Genomic DNA, 19,871 nt, shown 5'->3' with positions numbered 1-19,871 from the left:
CACGGTACAGTGATGATAGGGGCACTGATGAAAATCTAAGAAAAACAGTTTGTAAGATTAAATACAACTTAAATTTAAGGAAAACGTGTTTGTTAGATTAGATGAGACGGATCTTATGGATGAGGTTTTCTCATTCTGCACTTGAGAAAAATACTCTTTACTTGAGTGAGTAATCAAGTACTCTTTGAAGCCCAAACCAACACTCTGACACACACACGATTGCATACACACACACACACACACACACACACACACACAAATGCACGGACACACATGTGCGCACACACACACACACACAGATCCAAACTTTTTTGCAAAATGGTGATCTCATGCACATTGCATCTGGTCTGAAGTGATCATAATAAAGCAAGCTGAGGTCTCTAAGCAGACCATGTTTTCTACATTATCCCTGTTCTTCAGCTTGTGAATGATTTTACTCATCCACGTTGGTGTTAAGACTGTGGAAACCATTTTGTGTGTGTGTGTGTGTGTGTGTGTGTGTGTGTGTGTGTGTGTTGAATTGTGGTTTGCACCATGTCATATATACCCAATCAGGCATACATGTTATCAGTCAGGTCTCCATCAGTGTTCCTCGTTAAGTATATTAATTGGCAGTACAGCAATATGAAAAATGACCTCTACATGTTTAATTTTTATATATACAGGAGCAACCAGATGGTACATTCCAAAAGGCACAATTTCATCAACATATGTTAAAAAATACACGTGCAGGCCTTGCAGCAGTACCTAATAGATAATAAAGCTGGCTGGTGTAAAATGTGACTAAATGTGTCAGAAATGAGAATACACACACACACACACACACACACACACACACACACACACAATCCATGGAGTGCAGAAAGTGGGGAAAGCAAAGCCGGACGAACTGTTTTCATTCAAACAGCAGACGCAGCCAGTGAGATTCAAGAAAGTCAGGTCTGGAAAAAAAGAGGGGAAAAAAAAAAAAAAAACAGCACGTCCAAACGGTGGACAACACCGACCCCTAGTGGCAGGAGAGCAAAGAATCATGGGAAGTCAAAAACTTGCTGAACATAGTGAACATAATTAACACTTTTCACAGTCACTCATGAGCTCATCAGACGCTTCACTTCTTTCACTTCATGAAAATTAATTTTTGCATTGCAATTTTTCCCTCCCAAGATGCCTGCTTAAACCATGTTATGGTGTTTACAATATGAACGCCATAGTTTTTTAACTGAGGAAAAAAAAAAAAAAAAAAAAGGACCCAGAGTAAAATTGAGTCTCTTGGAAACTATTTTAAGACAGTAGAAAATGCAGGTGTGGAATGACGGAACTTCCAATTTAAGTCACAAAGATACATAGAATTTTACTTGAATATCTATCACTTGTAGTATTATAAGTATTATTTTCCTCAAAGATTGTTGTTGGAAATGAAGCGTGTTTGGATAATCGTTTATTGTATTCGTTTTGTTAGCAGGATTTGAAGTACTTTTGATACAAAATGAAGCTGATTCGCATAAGCATACGTCAGTCCCGCATCAAAAGACTGCTCCAGGTGAGGCTCGAACTCACAACCTCGGCATTGCTCTACAATGTACTGTCATATAAGTACCGCGCGCTAACCGATTGCGCCACTGGAGCTCACTGCTCTTGCGTCGCAGTTGGGTTTATAAACGCACCTCTGAATCGACCGACTCCTCTTGGTTGTGTTTGTTTTCTCCTTCATGCTGTTCCACTTTCTCCACACAAACGTTTATATTTGATGTCACGGTGTAAAGACAGTAGTGGATTCAATGATAATGAAATTACATCTAATTTGTTACACACGAGACGCTATTAGCATGTCAGCAGGGTTATCGAGCAGAAAAGTGCTTCTGAAAATACGGACAGTTCCACAATAAACTCAGTCTTCAATGAATGATAAAATAAATGTCACTCGTGGCTTTTATATCCGCCAGTGTCTCTCCTGTAGACCGCACTGCCCTCCACAAGACACGCTTTGGACAAGGACTGCTCCGTGACGTCATGCTCAGAGCCACTGCGAGCCACCGGAAACCATCCGTCATATTTTCAAAGTAAAACACGTCTTGCACAAAAAGGTGACTCGCAAATACACAACAGACACTAACAGTAGGCTACACTAACAATTTATTTATTAAAAAAAAAAAAAACTGCTCATACCTAACAGCCTATTGCTGTTATGTCAAGCTTTGGGAAAGGTGACATTGAATTAATTATTAAGATATTATTCGATGAAGATATATACATTTATTGAAAATACATAATGCACTTGTGTTCTAGTAACTCGGACAACTTCCACTATTTCATGCAATTTTGCAGTGCACGTATGGTAAATGTTCATTTCTCCACATGTTCGACATATCATTCCCTTCTTTCATTAACAATGACACCATTTCATTTTTTTTTTTTTTTTTCACTGTTGTGCTCAATATCCTATCTATCTATCTATCTATCTATCTATCTATCTATCTATCTATCTATCTATCTACCTGTTTACTGACTGTACCTGCTCATTTTCAGAAGCATACTGCCACATATTACCCCTGTTTCAAACATTTGCATATTCACTGAACTGCGCTACCTGTGCTGAAGTATTGAATGTCTGTTTTCTTCATGCACACAGTGTTGTATTACATTGCATTGTTGTATTAAAGGATTAATTGTTTTTAACCATATTTAATTATAATGAATTATATTTTAATATAATTATATTTTCCTTTGATGCATATTTAAATGTATTATTTTTTGTTAGCTCTTCATTATCATATACACCTCTGAGAATAGCATCAGTAAACATCTCATATAGAAAGAAAGAAAGAGATGCAGTGAATGGCAAAAAATTAACAAAAGCACACACTTACATTTTCTTGCTTTTATTTATGTTTTGAGCATAGATATTGAACATTTGCAGGTATTCCACTGGTATTTATTATACTGGTGTTATGACTGTCTAAAACTCCCCTGCAGCATTCATCAGTGTAGGTGTATTACCCAGACCCAGAGTTTCATGCACATACTGTAGTTTAAATATTCAAGCAGTGTCTTCATTTTGCATGTGGGTGGTTCAGCATCTTCCTCAAGACACCACAACAATCTGAGGATTGAACCTACCACCTTGTTCTGGGAAAGTCTTTTCATTAATGTATTTTATAATAGTTTATTATTGTTGCCCTTCAGCGGTCATTGGTTGTGTCGCTGGCTGCTCTTACGTTCTTCTTCGTAAAGCTCAGGGGGCTGATGAGGCTCCTGAGGGCATCACGAAACATGGAGCTGGAGAAAGAGTAAATGAAAGGGTCCAAAGTGCTGTTGAGGTACGTGAAGCCGATGCTCATCTTAAATATGTGGGTGATCACATTGTAGGTGTTGCAGTCCTTTGGGTGAAAATATTTGATGTACACCCCACCCAAGCCTGTAAGAATACTTGGCATGAAGCAGATGGTGAACACCAAACTGATCACTCCTATTGCTCGGATGGCTCTCCTAACCCTTTTCTGCTTGTCCATCCGCCGTTTGTGCAGGGAGAAGGCAATCCGGGCTGAGCAGAACAGCAACAACAGCCAGGGCAGGAAGAACTCTGCAATGAAGGCCACATAGTGTACTTGTAACCCCAAAGGGACTGCATTGTATGAGCTGAAGCTGCGACACAGGGAGACATTACCATCCTGGTAGAGGAGGTTGGTGGTCAGCAGCGGTATCCGAAGGGCGATCACAACAGTCCACATCAGGCCTGTGAGCCAACCCGACTGAGTTAAAGTGATACGGCTGATGCAGTGATGCGGATGGACCACTTTAAAGTAGCGATCCAGTGCCACAACTGTCATGAATGCAATACTAGCAGAACGATTGACAGCCAGCATGAAAAGGTTCATGCGGCACCAGACCTGTCCAAACACCCAGTATTCCCCTCGGATTTCCAAGTCAATGCGGAAGGGCACACTGATGAGGAGCAGGAAGTCAGCTAGAACCAGATTAAAGAGGAAGAGAGTGTGGGGTTTCCAAAACTTCATGCGGAAACAGAAAATCCATAAAGCTACTAGGTTTACCGGCAGACCCACAATCATCTCAATTATCATGACAATACACATATACACAGCTCCAAAGTCGGCAGTGGACTGGCAGTGCATGAAAGTATCATTCTTCATCTCAGTGCTAACAGTCACCGAATCCATTTCAGCTGGTCTCTCGGGTTTTTCCACTGCTTGAGACTTCTGAAGAGGAGAAAAGAAGAGAGAAAGGTGTTTTAGACTTTCATATTTCATGGGTCAAATAGTTAAAGTAAAAGTGTTGCAGCACTTCGTCTTCTGCTTGACAGACTGTGGTTTGGATTGTTCATCATTTGTACTTTGCTTTGAGCAAAAGCATCTGCCAAATGAAAATAGTGTAAGTAAATGTAATTCACTTCATCACTTTATGGCGAACCTGCGACCTTCGTGCTGTGAGACACGCACACTACCTGCTGCACCACCGTGCTGCCCATCACATTTTTTCACACCAATAAAAAATCTGACTGCTGGTGTGAAATTGTCTGCTAACAGAGTTTCGCTTGTTCCTATCTATTCATGCTTTCTAAAACACTGTACAGTTCAGCTGCCTTCATATCGCAATGCCAGTGAAGCGATACACCAGTGATAAACTGTTATTGAAAAGTTAGCAGTTTTTTTAAAGGTTGAACCTCAGCTCAGAATACAGAAAAGGTTTCCATTTCAGCACTCACCAGAATCCTGATGTCCTCAGTTGTCTCTAAAAGACCTGAAGATGCTTCTTCTCAGAGGTCAGGGTTGGCTTAATCGGTGTATTCAGCAGACGGACACAGCAACGTGTTCAATTCCCCCAAGGTAATGAAAGTGATCTCGAGACAAGATCCTTACAGGATTCTGTGTATAAAAGCTGCCTCCCCCTGAGGGCTTGTCATAACATGAGAGTCATGATGGTTCCAGGGAAAAGATGCTGTGAGACAGTCACTTTTGGTATTTGAGATCAGAGCTGTGTAATATTTCAAAGTAGCACCTTTGTCACACTTTGGTTTCCTGCTTTTTGTGCTGTATTTCAGTTTTTCAGGGAATGCTGTGCTGATTAATGAGAATTCCTAATTTAAAAAATGGAAATTATTGAGAGAATGATTTGTTGACAGAAGGTTGTTGTTATTGGTTTTGATGACACACATACACAAATTCACCTTAGTACCTCAGAATCTGAATTTCCACTTCATTGTTAAACAATAAAGCATCAGTTTACCTATTTTGACCTTTTGATTTTATCTCATCCACCTCATCTTATCGTAGCTACACAAGTCAAGACCTCAGCTCCTTACAGCACTGTCCCGCCTCATCTCAGGTTCCCTCTCACCTTGACTCATCTCATGTGATCTTTTCCACCATAACTTCCTCTTGCATCAATTCCACACATCAGGTCATCTCATCATACCTGTGTAAACCAACTCATCTCAGATTTTTTTCACAGAATTTTATCCAACTTCATCTTATATCCTCTGAACTTATTTTGTCACATCACCTCAACCCATCTCGAGCCATTTCATCTTGACTCAGCTGATATCGTATGTATACTGCATGCCTCATCTCATTTCATCACACCACACTGCTCACCCCACAGTCACTTCACTTTCATCCATTTCGCCTCGAATTTTCATCCGATTTACGTCACCACAACTCCTCACCCCACATCTCATCAAATCTCATCACATCCCATCTCTCATCGTCTCACATCACATCTCACCTTCTCTCATCGCATCACCTTTCATCTTTTCTCATCTCATCTTCTCCCATCTCATCACCTCACCTCTCATCCCGTCTTATTTCCTCTTAACTCACCTTCTCTCATGTTCACCTCATTACATCGCAGCTCATCACATCTTATTGCATCTTCTCTCATTTCTTATCATCTTTGTTTATGTCAGTTCATTTCAATGTAATTTGGGTCCAGTCAGTTTACCATACCAGAACTCCACACTGATGATAAGCGACTTGAGAGGGGCAGTGTGCGGAGGCTCTCTGAGAGAGAATGCCAATTTCCCTAACTAAATATTCTTTGCTGACAATTCATTACACAACAATGCAAAGCAGAGACAGAGAGAGTCAGCCCAGCTCACCACTGTGTGAACAGACCAACCTTTGTCAGCTCGATAATTTTATGGTCATTGACTCCCATACAGCCGTGCAGTGCTCCTTCCCAGCCCTGAAGGTGTGTTTGCTACTATCACTGGACTCTGATCCAGAGCTCCACCATGTCTCTAACTGTTTTATTAGAGCACACACAAAACAAACACACAGGGCCCAGCATTGGCACCATATCAGGACTGACATCTGCTCTCAAAGACACTTTATGGATGCATTGTATGCTGTGCATGTGTGAAACTACTGGTAGAACTTGGCAGCTATTTATACAGTATGTGTTTATATCTGTGTTTGCAGCTTTCTCAGCACAAGTCTTCAGTGCTGTTAGTGCTTAATGAGTAAATTCTAGTTACTAATTTATCTCGCTGCAGATGGATGACTAATGACCTTTATCAATTAATATTTTTTATAGGTATCCTAAATCTCTTTCCTGCAGCTGAAACTTGTAATCAATGAATAACAAAAATTAACATTACACATTTACAGAGAGGTTAACAATAAACCTGAAATAAATCTAAAATATAATTATCCAATAATTATTCAACACTAATCAAATACAACATTTTTTTTTAATCTACTCATTAAATAACACAAACCTGACATATAATTTGATGGTGAAAATGCATTGAAAATTGAGCTTTACAAAGGCACAAATGCAGACCTACAATAACAGTACAACTGGAACACAGCAGACAGTTACTATTAAAAAATAGTAACTGAAGGAAAAACCAGTAAAGCATCTTGAAATATTATATATGAATATTTATGAAGTTAAAACATTTTTGTCTGAAATATGATCTTGCGAATGTCCAAAATTTATCAAGATCGCTGATAGGAGTGGGCCAAAATGTCACAACTTCTATTTGAAAATATTTTAAAAACAATGTGGATACATAAGCACAGATTCAATCTATCAATAAGTGGATATTTTGACCAGCTTCCGTCATGCACCCACCCACTGTGGTTCACTGATAACCTCCAAGTTTGCCCCACAAAAACATATTTGCACACCTACTGTAAGAAACTATTGATGCAGCCACAGTCTCCCTCTGTGGCATCAATACTTTTATTGGTACTACGTACACACACCATTTTTTTATCCTCAGGTGGTCCAGGTTTGCTTCCTGGGTCCCTCCCTTGGTTCACGACCTCAGCCAGTGACAGAGACATCACTGTTTCGCTCTGATAACATGGAGCCGCTTAATGTTTAGCCCAAGATCCGCAGTCACACACACACACACACACACAGACACACACACACACACACACACACACACACACACACACACATGCGTGTACAGGGAAGGAGAGGGATTACAAAGGTACAGAGACCCATATGCTGCCCAGGGATGGAGGTGAGAAAACTCAATATGAAGAGAATGAAGGGTAGTAATGATCAAGGTGAGTATTACTGCTGTTTATTATGTTTGTTTAATAACTGTAGGAGGCCACGCTTTGAGGCTTAACATGGCATTTGTTGTCATTGCCTCATATAATATTTGTTGAAATTAATTAAGTGATGGAATTGGATGCAATGCTACTGCAAGACCACTGCTGACTCCATCTTACTCTGATTTCCTGACAGTAGTGGTCATCACGTTGACTTGCCGTTGATAAATGGAACTTTTTTCAAGTGCAGAGTGGAAAGCTGTTGAAGATTTCCCAAGCCTTTAATTTGCTAATCTGGGCTACATCCCTGTTAATCCACATTAGAGCCTGTATACTCTGCTGTGTGTCCTGTGGAGGAGGGACAAAACACGACTGTATGCTCACTGGAGGTATTATAATGTGGGGAAGAAAATCTAGATAAAATGGGCCTCTCCAAAAGAAGTTACATCACCTGTAATTTACCTTTTGTGAAATTTAGATATATCTTATGTTTATTTAAACTGAAGTTTATGGTAAAACAGAGGTATAATTTAGCGATAGCAGGCATTGGAACAGAAATATATCATTTTAACCTCTGCACTTATGTTAAATAATCAAACTCACAGACATATCTTATACTATCTATGATAGAGGGGAATGTACTTTTATTATTTGGCTAATTTCTAAGCCTATAGTTCATCTTTTGACTCTAAACTCTAATAAATCTTAAAGTAGGGTGTCAACATCACTTTTGCCCCATTTTCAGTATCTTGTTAAAGTCTCCAAATGGGCCTCAAACGTAGAGTAATTACAGTGTGTTTGTGACAGGGATTGATGTTGAAGATGAAGCCCCAGCAGAGCCGTGTGGGAGCACCTCAGGTCGTCCTCTCTCCGCTGTAGTTCGTCTCTACGTGTACGCACTGCATGGCTGCCTCTGTGAGGTGGCCTTCACTGCAGTGTGGGACTGGTGCAGCACACGGGACAGAAGGCTGGCAGGTCACAGCAGCCTGTGGGCGCTGCCTATGTATGCCACTGCAATCTACCTCATGGAGAGTCTGCGAGCCCGGCTGCTGGCTCAGCACCACCCGCTGCCAGTGCGTCTGCTGTCCTACACCGTGTTCATCTACCTGTGGGAATTCAGCTGGGGGGTGGGACTGAGGCTGCTGGGGGCCTGTCCCTGGGACTACTCAGGTAATAGGTACAACCTGGGAGGACTGGTGACTCTGGAGTATGCACTGCCCTGGGCCGTGGCAGCATTTATAGCAGAGCAGCATGTGATCAGGAACACTCTGAGGATAAGGCTGCACAACTGAACTAAACCTGGAATCTTGTTTTCCAAAGCAACAACAAAGCATTGAAGGACATTGCTTTCAGAACAAAACCACAATTGTGAGTTTTTCACATTTTGATTTTAAACAGCTGGCGCACATGTTACACCTCCCTGACCGGTGTCAATAAATCTGGCAGCTTTTCATATTTCAACCGGTGAGTGTGCTTTGAAATAACTGCTGCATGTTAGGAGAACTGGCTTGGTAACATACTGACTGTATGACAGTTTCAATTTAACAGTTTGACATTTTGGTTGATCTGTTTTCTTGCCAAGAGATAGATGATGCACACCACTCTCATACTTGTCGGCCAGGAGACACTTTAGCACAAAGACTAGAAAAAGGGGGAAAGAGGTCGCTTGGACTAACACCGAAGTGTAAAAACAACACGTTGGGATTTTATGGGGTTTTTGTGCTGGCCTACAGTGTTTCTTAACAGGGCCCATCTGCCGGTTGCCACGTATTGTTCCAGCATGCGATTCCCTGTAAAATGAAATTTTAATATTTCTGTGTCTGAATGAATGAAACAAATGAGAAATGTGAGTTAATTCGTGAGCTTTAGGATATTTTAGAACTTTGGACAGACCAGGCCAGCTGTTTGCCCCTGCTTTGAGAGTGGTGTTGACTTTCTCACCTAAATCATAGCAGGAAAGCGAATGAGTGTATTTCCCCAAATCTCAAACTATTGCTTTAAAAATGAGATTATATGAAATGAGCTCAGATTTGGCCTGTCCAGTCCCTGAATACAAAACTAAATGATCAGCATCAGTCTCTTAAAAGTTTAAAGAATGTGGAGTACAAGTTGTAGGCCAGAGTTGGAGTCAGAGCAGCGAACAAGCAGACATATAAATAATAATCTGAAACAAGCAGCTCTCCACTCAGCAGTTCAGAATCAGACGCAAACCACGTAACAGTCGCTGAAAATTCAGTACAAATAAGAATCCATGCAGCGGAGTAGTCCTGTCACAAATTTTGTTTGATTAGATCATTAATCCTGTCTTCTTCCTGCAGTCTTAAGCATTTTCATTTGTACAGTCTACATTAGAAAACATTGTGAAATATCCAGAAGAAAATCTCTCATTCTGCTCTGCTCAGAGCTCTGATGTAAACAGGAGATCTTTGGGGGAAACCCCACAACAAAAACACTACTCATACAAATCCAGTTTGACTGCCTCGGGCTGCAGAGTGAATAGCTTTATGTCCCAGCTTACTGTCAGTTTAATACATGAATAAATACTAATAGAATTTATACTGACATAAACAGATCATACTGTCCATGATGACATATAATAGCATACATTTAGATGTGATCCATGTGTTTTTGCTGTGGAATTTTTCCCACAGCCATAGCTGCACCCATTACTGGAAGACAGTTTCCTACTTCAGTGGAAAAATCTGTCTTTCACAGTTAAATCTGCTCTGAAATCATGCTCAGTCAGTTGTGGGTTTCTCAGAGTCACATTGTGTTGATAAGAATCTGGCAAGCCGAGCATGGCATACGACACCTGAACATCATTTAACAAAATGATGCTTGTTCCCAACGCTTGTTGAAACTTGTGTCTGACGTCCTCTCAGCCAATAGGATTATTTCCCCTTTTTTTCCTCAGCTTTTCTTCTTCCAGAGAAATCTACGCACTGTTTCAGAGTTTAGAAGGCAGTTGGATTGGAAGGCTCAGTTCCTGTGTGAAGGGGAGTGCAACACTGCAGACAGCAGAGAGACAAACACTGCAGAAATGCGGAAATTGGACAGTGAAAGTCAAAAACTGTCAGGGCGAATGTTTATTAAGATAACTCATCACACCTCATGGTTTTTTCTCAGATATTTATTTATTAATTTGATGTAATTAATGTACATAACTGAGACAAAGTGCAAATTACAGTTTCACATTCAATAGCTTTACTCACTGTATGTGATGATACACAATATGCTTTTATTACTACACCTACGTTGACTTCTTCTCCCCACCTGCACAGAATAGTGTATACTGTAATACTGAATATTTCATGTGTGTGTGTGACTTGGCAGGTGATGCTCAGGGTCTCTTCCGCTCAGGGTTTTGGACCACAAACAGGGCGACGGTCCCCTTGTCTCTTTGCCACTGGTAGCTACGGAAGAAGAAGCAGTGTTAGGATTTGTCTGAGGTAAAAAATTAAATCTTGATCTCAGCTTGTTACTGTCAAATAACATCGTTAAAAATATGTGAGGCTAAACTGCAAACTTTTTGACTTAATAGTATGTACACTGGCTGGAGGAGCTTGTCATTAATATGAACTCACTGGGTCTGTTCAGGAATGAGTAAACTGTCTCCTGCAGAAAGGGTGAGCTCCTGCTGGTTCATAGTCACTCTTGAGGAGCCCTCCTAAGAGACAGGGAGGAGGAGATGGAAAAAATGTAGGTTACACGGATACAGGGACAGAAGCATCTCCTGGGAGGCTGGTTGGGTGTAGGAAGCTACAGGAGGAACAGTGCATTTAGAGAACATACCATCTGCCAAATCCACACATCACTTTGCCGTACCGACATCTCTGTCTGTCCAGGTCCAAACAGCATGGCCTGTCAGGGGCATAAGATGGAGCGTTATAGCATCTTTGGATCTCTTCCATATCGCCATCATCATCTGCAGCACATCACAATGTCAGCGCTGTGGTTTGTCCTTTTGTATGTGCTTTATGCACCTCATTAAGTGTCCCTTTATTATAATTTTTGGAGTTTTCTACATGTTTCTCGGGTAAATGTTAGGTTGTGATTTGAAAATTGATACTAGACTATGCAAGTTTTCATTCGGGCTGGGTATTTGAAATTTTTCACTAGTCCTGCCAATATGACACCTGAATGTTGCTCCTCCTCAGGTTTCTTCCTCATAGAAGAGTTTTTCTGAGAATAAAGTGCGTCGTATGTTATACAGATTGTGAAGCCCCTCGAGGCACATTTGTTATTTTGGGTTACATAAATAAAATTGACTTGACTTTAAAAAAGTAGTCATACAAGAGCTTTTCATGAATTAAAGAAAATAGGCAAAAAAAAAGGAAATCCAAGGAAGCGTTCCATGCCAGCTCAGTAATATACAGTTGTTAATACAAATGTTATGGACACATTTTTTTTGATAGCAAATAAGACGTTGAGACAGTAGAACTGCTATGAAAACACATCTGATAATATCAGCTCTCCTACCTCTGTCTCAAACTGAGCTCCGAACATGTCGATGGGCCCGCCGCTGGCCAGGGACGGCCTCTGTTTGTCCAGCCAGTCTTTGAAGGAGAAGGGCGACATCACGTTCATGGTGTTCATCTGGAACGGAGGCTCTCTGAAGGTTTCATCTGTTCATCCAAACAGGATCATAACTCTGGTTAGAAGTTGATTTGATTTTAGATTAATCACAAGAAAAGAGACGCTCACCTGGATCTGGTTTTCCTGTTTTGCACTGCTTTGATGCCATGAACCTGCACATAAAGTCAACCAACAACAGCAAACTGGATTAAAAGAAACAGCCTGATCTGATGGAGAGTGTGAATGTGTGCATAAGAATGAAGATATCTTACTCTTTGATTATTGGCACCAGTTGGGTTCTGAGATCCTGGCAGTAAAACCATTTCTCAAACAGGACAGCAGTGCTGTTGTCCACATAGTACCTGAAAGCACCATGCACACTAATGTTAAGGATGCTTTGAGTTCTTACATACAAAATATTTCCGTTTTATTACTTTCACATTCAATCCTGTGGTTTATTTGGTCAGAGTGTAACAAAACAGGTCTTTCTATGACCTGCCATAGCCAACTGTGTTTTTGCTAAACCCTTAATGATTTCTTCTTCTTCTTCTTCTTCTTCTTCTTCTTCTTCTTCTTCTTCTTCTTGTCACACAATTCTCTTTTCCCCTCGCACACAACCATCAAAATGTAGTTTAAAAAACATTTAACACAAGTGCAGCCATGGAGGGACAATAGATGGAACTGTTCCAAGTTCATCTTGTTATTGGAACGTCAATCTTTTTATTATTATTATTTGTCTTGTTTCCCTGCTGTTAGAGGGAGATGAGGAAATAAAGGAGAGAAGAGAAGGAGACACAGTAGTTCACCTCAGGCAGTCAGTCTCAGTCAGCAGCCGTCTCCTCTCCACCACCAGTCCCACAGTGTTGGCCAGTCTCTGGGGGGAGTGGGGGATCCGAGCGGGCAGCAGGAACATCTACAAATGGAGAAGAAATTAAAGGAATTTCTGACAAAGTACTGTGCTTGTATATATGACCAGTTTATTTGCATTAGAAGAAAATAACACACTTTAAGCTGATGATGGAGTGAACTATAGTCATTTCAGTTGGACTCCATATAAAGTAGTGACACTTTATAATTGACTTACTATGCAGAATACACAACCATGCCAAAAAACAGTATATGAAAACATATTATAGCTCACCTCTCCCTCTCTGATATGCACATCCTTGTGTTTGCCATTTTCAATCACCTTCAGACACATGTCCCCCTTCAGCTGGTAGAACAACTATTTCAAACAGAGAATGGAAGATAAAAGGAGAAATATTATTAAATTAAAGGGGAACTGCACTGATTTTACACACATTTACACATGAAAGGCACTTTACAGGTCTTGCACAATACTACAGGATATGTAAAAAGCGTGGCGATAGAAAGAAGTGAGCTTTCCACATCTCTGTGGCCTGTTATTAACATTAACATAATATTTAAAGACCATTCTCAGACGGCAGATAGGAACACTCTCTCTATTCTAGCTACAGCGGTAACCAAGGTCTTATAGATAAACTGTACACCCATAGACAGGACAAGCATTCACATTTTTAATAAGGAATTAGGTCAAAGTGTCCTCAGTTAGAGGGGTGGAAGTCAGGGAATACGTGGGTATGGTGGGAGCTAATGTTTGGTTTTGACTATCCAATAGACTACCACAAATGTAGAAGATAGGTATAGAATATCCATAATAGGGAATAATTCAAGGAGTAGAAGGGAGAAACGTGATGTTGGAGGTGTTAATACACCCCATTAGAAAGGACATCTTCAGGATTTGGTGTTCCACTACCTTGGTTCACTTGTGGACATTGTACTGCTCTTCAACTTCTCCTTGATGCATCAAGCCTGCAATAAATACTTCTGCATAAGACATCTGAAGTCTCCTGGTGAACTCCTTCCTTCAGCTCACAAGAATTTCCACCACAATTTTGCCGTGACAAACAGGATCTCAACATAACAAGACTGGTAAGTGCAATAGAAAGTTTGCTTTGCTTTGCCACATCCGTGTTTGACAAGATCAAACGGCAGTATCAGCTGAACTGTGACTTCAGCCGGACTCCTGGCTAATTTTTCTGAGAGCGTTGCTTGGGGCGAATGTGCCATGCAAACTTCCCAGTGGGAAGTCAATCAAGAGTGCTAAAAGGTTTTGAAATGTAAAGATTAAGTGAGCTGATGTGACTGGATTGAATGTGGTTTTACATTTATAGAAGTATTACAACCTTTGAAAAAGATCCTTGCATTGAAAAAACTAATGTCAGTGGTCAAATGGTGAAAGTGAATAAACATTTGTGAATACGGTGGTCTCTGGGGCAACCCTGGGTTAAGGGATAAGACCCACAGTGAGACTACACCCATGAGAAGACATTCTGGGGCGGCTGAGAAATGCTTGCTTTGGTGTAATCAAGACCTGTGATGAATCTGTAAAAAAAGAGAGAAATTCTCTTGCGTCTGAGAACCACAGAAAACAGAGACACCAGATGAAGAGTTCTTATAGAGATTTATCCTGATAAACTTCAGAAATTGTACAACTGATACAATGATAAAGCAATTTTAAACACTATGGAGATTTAGATGCTGTTGAAGTGTTTGTTGACTTAATATTGTTTGCTGTTTGAAAACGCCATTAATAAATTAAGGTCAAAGCTGTAAAATGGGTAATCAGTCCACAGCTGAGGTTAGAAATAAATCCTTGAAGAATTGGGCAAAACATGCTAATGCAGCAGATGGTCAAGAGGAAAATATTTGAATCCAAGAGAACAGTCCACCAGTGGTAGGCAAATACAAGATAATTCACAAAATGAGACATGCTCACACGAGGCAATGTTCTCTCCAAGATCAGCTGCTGGAGTAGTACGAAGACAGAGAAAACGACGCTATGCGATGCCTTTCACTGCACTCATGTGAACGGACAAAGGGTGAATGGCCTTATGAAGGTTCTTTTGAGGAACGCAAGCTGCGACTGGCTGAATTAATGACAGATGATCGCAAAGGAAATCCAAGATGGGATTACAAATACATGAGACTGTTGGAGAATGTGGCAAGAGGCTCGCAAAGGCAGGGACAGAGTGGTATGAAAGTGACAGTGAATGATGTTTCTATACTAGTAGAGTTGAAAGAGACCATAGGCAAATGTGCTGCTTGTTTCGCTCCTTGTCGTGTGCCTTTGTTAGAGGCAGCATTGAAAACTAGAGCTGCAGAAATGGCAAAAATTAAAGAACGACACCAGAATGACATCGCAGCAAGTGTGAAATCAATGATGTGTTGTTGGTGGGGCATAAAGGCAAACCCACCTCAGACAGCATGGTGACAGTACTGATTGAGGCACATCTACCAGTCCCAGTTCAATCAGGTAGGAATGATATGTGTTCCAGGTCTGTGAATCATGACAGAAATTATACGACTTTGCTCTATCCCAAAATACGTAGTGAATCAGTAACACCCTCTTCACACCACTTAACCCCCCTCTGCTCCACTTCACACACTACATTCACCTCCCCCAATGTCACTCTACAGGAGCACCCCCCACCCCCACCATGACTTCTCCAGTGCTTTGAGCACAATCCAACCATCACTGCTCAGGGGGAAGCTGGAAGGAGCCGGCATAGACTGCCACCTGGCTGCATGGACCATCGACTACCTCACCAGACCACAGTATGTGAGGCTTCGCGACTGCGTGTCTGATGTGGTTGTTTGCAGCATGGGGACTCCACAGGGGACAGCGCTCTCCCCTCTCTTCTTCACCTTCTACACATCAGACCTGAGACACAACACTGACAGCTGCCACATCCAGAAGTTCTCCAATGATACAGCCATCGTTGGATGCGTACCACAGGGGAACAAACCGGAATACAGGGAGATTGTGGCCAACTTTGTCGACCGGTGTGAACCGAATCACCTGCCTATAAACGCCAGCAGGACGAAGGAGATGGTGATTGATTTCCGAAGGACGGTACCACGGACTACACCGGTGAACACCCATGGTTTGGACACTGAGATCGTGGGGGATTACAAATACCTGCCCAATGCATAGAGTTGAGCAAGGAGAAGCTCGGGGCATACGTAGGTACGGTGGGAGCTACTGTTACCACAAATGTAGAAGATAGGTATAGAATATCCATAATAGACATTTCCCCTCGCGGGACTAATAAAGGAATATTGAATAGGGAATAATTCAAGGAGTAGAAGGGAGAAACATGTGATGTTGAAGGTATTAATACACCCCATTAGAAAGGACATCTTCAGGATTTGGTGTGGCACTACCTTGGTTCACTTGTGGAAATTGTATTGCTCATCAGCTTCTCTTTGGTGCTTGAAGTCTGCAATAAATACTTCTGCATAAGACATCTGAAGTCTCCTGGTGAGCTCCTTCCTTCAGCTCACAAGAATTTCCACCACAGGCGCCAGGTTTCGACAAAGAATGTGTGGAATGAAAAGGATGGTATCTCTGTTTCTGCTGCATCAATTGCATGACTGTATTATCATATTCAAGACCAAAAATGACCTGATTCTGAAAATGCTACTCAAGTATCACTGCTGCGTAACATCTTGTTGCATGTGCCTGTCACCTGACCACCCTTTATACATGAATACTGTACACTTCAAAAAGTCAAACTGCAAAGGATGCCAACAACAACAGGACCCAGAAGAATGTAATAGTGGCAGCCGACCAACATAATTCCACCAAGCATTGCAACATTGTGGAGGAGTTTGTCCTTGTTAGTCGGGGGAAGAGTCCTGCTTTGAGAAGCAGTCATTCTGTGGGACACTAACAGTAGGGAGTTTATTTAGGAAGTTGACCGTGAATATCAACCATTCAGTTCAATGTAAAACATTAAATCAAGACCTGAAGGCTAAAATAACAGCAGAAATTTATTGTCCTCCAAGTTTACATTAAATAATCTAAAGTTATACTTTATGCAAAATGAATAAGTACTTCTCTCTTACCTCCTCCCCTTCCTCAATATGATAATCCTTCCTGGTATTAGGACCTCCAACAAACATGATGTTCAGCTGGGAAAAGTGCCTGAGGAAAAAAGGAATTAAAGACAACAATGTGTTCACTGCATGTCCTCAAACAGTCAGCTGAACTTTATTCATTGTTAATTTGTCTGTGCAAAACTGTGCACTTATTGAGATTTACAGAGATTTTCAAGCTGAGTTGTGCAGTTACTGATTATGCAGCTCCATGTGGAATCCACTACGTTGTTGCAAAGAAGAACCCACTGCCATTGTACACATACTCACCAATGTAGCTCAGATCAAAGTGAAATTACTCACATGAGCTTGTTGCACACTGGTGGCAGGAAAGCATTCTGATTCTCTGCAATCCAGTCTTCTACATTCACAATCATTTTTGAAGCTGATGGGCTTTTTGCTGCAGTATTGAGCCTCTCTGTGTAGTCTGCTGGTCTGACTGGTTTAAACAATCTGACTGATACTGAAAGTCCAAAATGCAGAAGTGGGGGAGGAGTTCCGTTTCCCAGACGAGGTGAAACATTAACATTATATGTAACATAGTGTCCTGCAGTGACTCTGTAACCCACTGGAATCCTTCACAACACTCCTGAAGTCAAGCTGACAACCACTGTGTATATGCATTAGCTTTCTCCTGGAGAGTCTAAAGACTTAAACTAACAGGGGGATGCAGGTCTGCCTCTCTGGGATGCTAATATCAGAACTTTAATATTACAAGCAATAAAACAAACACAGAAATGGGTTTAAAATAACAGAGAATAGGCATGTATTAGGTTAAAACATTTTTTTTTTTTACTTAGCCTACAAGTGGATGAAGGTCAGTGATCACAACTACTTATTTGAGGATATTTCATACCAAATGTAATAATGTCAACTGTCCACTAGATGCAGCTGTTTAACCTGGTGAGGTTAGATACAAACTGTGGGCTCCCATTATTTCCACAGTGCAGCATCTTTTCTTTAGCATACATCAAATTATACATTTAGCATTAGGCATTTTAACAACAGCAATTTGAGTATTAGAATTGTTAGTTTTTCTCCTATTTAAAACAAATGTTGTGGCCACACTACTACTGTATATGTTGCTGAGGAATTATGATTCTCAAGTGAGATACTACGTTGAGAATTTGAGTGTCCATTGACACGACACAGAATGGCTTAATGAAATTACATGTTTTCTGTTACTGCAATCTTTTTTTGGAGCTCAGTGAGGAAAATTTTGTTAGGTGCTGTGACACGAATGACCTCCACCCAAGCACAGACAGGCACGAAGGGCTGGTAGAGGGAGAACGGGGAAGACTGTCAAAGATGGTTCAGCCATGCAGTTGCAGAGTATCTGTTATCATATCAGTCTCAGCTACAGCAAACAGATAATTATCACCTGTCATCGTTTGTTAGGTCCTAAAGTTACCATTTGATACACGTCATCATTTATTCATACATATTATTTGGCTTAATACCTTTATTTTGCATTTCTTTCCATTTAGCTTATTTTTTCTGCGAGATGGCCCTCCCTGGTGGAGACAAAGGTACACAGCAATAATAAATGCAACTCAGCAGTTCACTTGCGCACATGAAATGTATTATTTTGCATTGCTATTTTTATCTCAACAATTCCCAAAAACATATGTCATGTATGTCATTGTGTTATAACTGAAAACAATTTTATTGAATACATGAAGAAATATACAATAATCCTCTATTAATCCTGCAGTGGGGAAATATGCAGCATTACCACAGGCAAGCAATAGCAGGAAGAGAAAAACAAGGAATGAGAGAAGAAGTAAACAATATAATAAGTTAAAAAAGACAGTGGTTGAATTGAACATTATTGCACATAGTAAATACTGATGTTGCACAGTTTAGTATACAGTAGTATTGCACCCAAGTGAACCGTCAGATTGTGTGTGTGTGGTCTACTGGGAGCAGTGTTGATTGTAAAGTCTGACAGCAGCAGGAGGGAAGCACCTGCAGTGTCTCCTTCACACACCGCAGGTGAAGCAGCCTGTCACTGAAGGAGCTGCCCAGTGTCCCAGGACAGAGCTGGCCTTCTCAACCAGTCTGTTAAGTCCCATCCTGTCCCAGCAGACCACTCCATAGAAGGTAGGTGGTGCCACCACAGAGTGAAAACAGGTCCTCAGTCGTGCCCCCTGCACGGAAAAAGACTCTGCAGCAGACACAGTCTGCTTTGCTCTTCCTTGTATTGTGCATGTATGTTGTCAGTCCTGTTCATTGTTCAAATGAACACTCAGGTACTTGTTAGATTCCACCATGTCAGAGTCTGATCCCTGGATGTTCACTGGTGGAGGAGGACAGTGTGTGCACCTGCTGAAGTCCACCACCAGCTCTTTGGTTTTCCCTGCATTCATCTGGTTCCACTTGCACCGATCCGCAAATCCCTGAGTCAGTCCTCTGTGCTGCCTGCTGTCCCCATCTGTGACTGTAACTGTTACAGTAACTACATCCATTACATTATGCTTAATTCGTAAATGACCACTGTAATGATAGGCTTAACATATAGTTGGTTTTCCAAAAAGTTTTTGAAGAAAACATAAGTTATTGTGTCTAACTTACCTGCAAACATAGCCAATACTGACTTGCGTAAATCTGCCCGACGTATCCTCTCACCAAATTGTTATACTTCAGCTGTTACGCTGCCTCAGTTTCAAAATATTTAATCATGAATGTCTTGATATATCTCGCATTTTACGACTTCAAACCCGCCTTGTGTGTTCACCGAAGCTAACATGCCTCATATAGTTGTGCTGGACCGTGCTGAGCTGCACGGCGTCAGGCCCTGGTCACGTG

The 19,871-nt window shown here is 41.1% G+C and overlaps 3 protein-coding genes, 1 long non-coding RNA gene and 1 other non-coding gene across 6 annotated transcripts; 1 reads left to right on the top strand and 4 right to left on the bottom strand.

Moving 5' to 3' along the window:
* Positions 1–1,532: 1,532 nt before the first annotated feature.
* On the bottom strand, positions 1,533–1,626 carry trnai-uau (transfer RNA isoleucine (anticodon UAU)). The gene is made up of 2 exons: positions 1,589–1,626; positions 1,533–1,568 (listed from the first exon to the last, which is right to left on the bottom strand). It is a non-coding gene; the product is annotated as a tRNA-Ile (tRNA).
* A 1,553-nt stretch (positions 1,627–3,179) lies between these two features.
* On the bottom strand, positions 3,180–4,755 carry hcar1-3 (hydroxycarboxylic acid receptor 1-3). Its single transcript, XM_076743360.1, has 2 exons — positions 4,721–4,755; positions 3,180–4,214 (listed from the first exon to the last, which is right to left on the bottom strand). Exon 2 carries the CDS (start codon positions 4,173–4,175, stop codon positions 3,180–3,182), a length of 996 nt encoding a protein of 331 aa, XP_076599475.1. The 5' UTR covers positions 4,176–4,214; positions 4,721–4,755.
* Positions 4,756–7,453: 2,698 nt separating this feature from the next.
* On the top strand, positions 7,454–10,468 carry LOC143327932 (transmembrane protein 229B-like). 2 transcript variants are annotated; one of them, XR_013077773.1, is made up of 3 exons: positions 7,454–7,538; positions 8,334–8,894; positions 10,441–10,468. XR_013077773.1 is itself a non-coding variant. In XM_076742616.1 (2 exons), the coding sequence occupies exons 1-2, from the start codon at positions 7,487–7,489 to the stop codon at positions 8,816–8,818; spliced, it is 537 nt and encodes a 178-aa protein (XP_076598731.1). In that variant the 5' UTR covers positions 7,454–7,486; the 3' UTR covers positions 8,819–8,921. The 2 variants fall into 2 exon arrangements, 1 of the variants encoding a protein (XP_076598731.1); XM_076742616.1 differs by lacking the exon at positions 10,441–10,468 and having other exon boundaries at positions 8,334–8,921.
* A 179-nt stretch (positions 10,469–10,647) lies between these two features.
* haao (3-hydroxyanthranilate 3,4-dioxygenase) lies at positions 10,648–17,597 on the bottom strand. Its single transcript, XM_076742617.1, has 10 exons — positions 17,367–17,597; positions 17,034–17,112; positions 13,243–13,326; positions 12,908–13,014; positions 12,374–12,463; positions 12,231–12,274; positions 12,006–12,151; positions 11,319–11,387; positions 11,111–11,193; positions 10,648–10,939 (listed from the first exon to the last, which is right to left on the bottom strand). Exons 1-10 carry the CDS (start codon positions 17,438–17,440, stop codon positions 10,867–10,869), a joined length of 849 nt encoding a protein of 282 aa, XP_076598732.1. The 5' UTR covers positions 17,441–17,597; the 3' UTR covers positions 10,648–10,866.
* Positions 17,598–18,700: 1,103 nt separating this feature from the next.
* LOC143327934 (uncharacterized) lies at positions 18,701–19,870 on the bottom strand. Its single transcript, XR_013077774.1, has 2 exons — positions 19,638–19,870; positions 18,701–19,509 (listed from the first exon to the last, which is right to left on the bottom strand). It is a non-coding gene; the product is annotated as an uncharacterized LOC143327934 (long non-coding RNA).
* Between the last annotated feature and the right edge of the window lies 1 nt (position 19,871).

Source organism: Chaetodon auriga, chromosome 11 (assembly GCF_051107435.1).
Source record: "Chaetodon auriga isolate fChaAug3 chromosome 11, fChaAug3.hap1, whole genome shotgun sequence".
NCBI classification, from domain to species: domain Eukaryota; kingdom Metazoa; phylum Chordata; class Actinopteri; order Chaetodontiformes; family Chaetodontidae; genus Chaetodon; species Chaetodon auriga.
This window is presented reverse-complemented; position numbering and strand designations above follow the sequence as displayed.

Coding starts and splice junctions, on each gene's coding strand:
- hcar1-3 (XM_076743360.1), bottom strand. CDS start 4,175: ATGGATTCGGTGACTGTTAGCACTGAGATGAAGAATGATACTTTCATG.
- LOC143327932 (XM_076742616.1), top strand. CDS start 7,487: ATGGAGGTGAGAAAACTCAATATGAAGAGAATGAAGGGTAGTAATGAT. Junction 7,539..8,333: donor GAAGGGTAGTAATGATCAAG/GTGAGTATTACT, acceptor TGTTTGTGACAG/GGATTGATGTTGAAGATGAA.
- haao (XM_076742617.1), bottom strand. CDS start 17,440: ATGATTGTGAATGTAGAAGACTGGATTGCAGAGAATCAGAATGCTTTC. Junction 11,388..12,005: donor GAGCTCAGTTTGAGACAGAG/GTAGGAGAGCTG, acceptor TGCCCCTGACAG/GCCATGCTGTTTGGACCTGG. Junction 11,194..11,318: donor ATGTGTGGATTTGGCAGATG/GTATGTTCTCTA, acceptor CCTGTCTCTTAG/GAGGGCTCCTCAAGAGTGAC.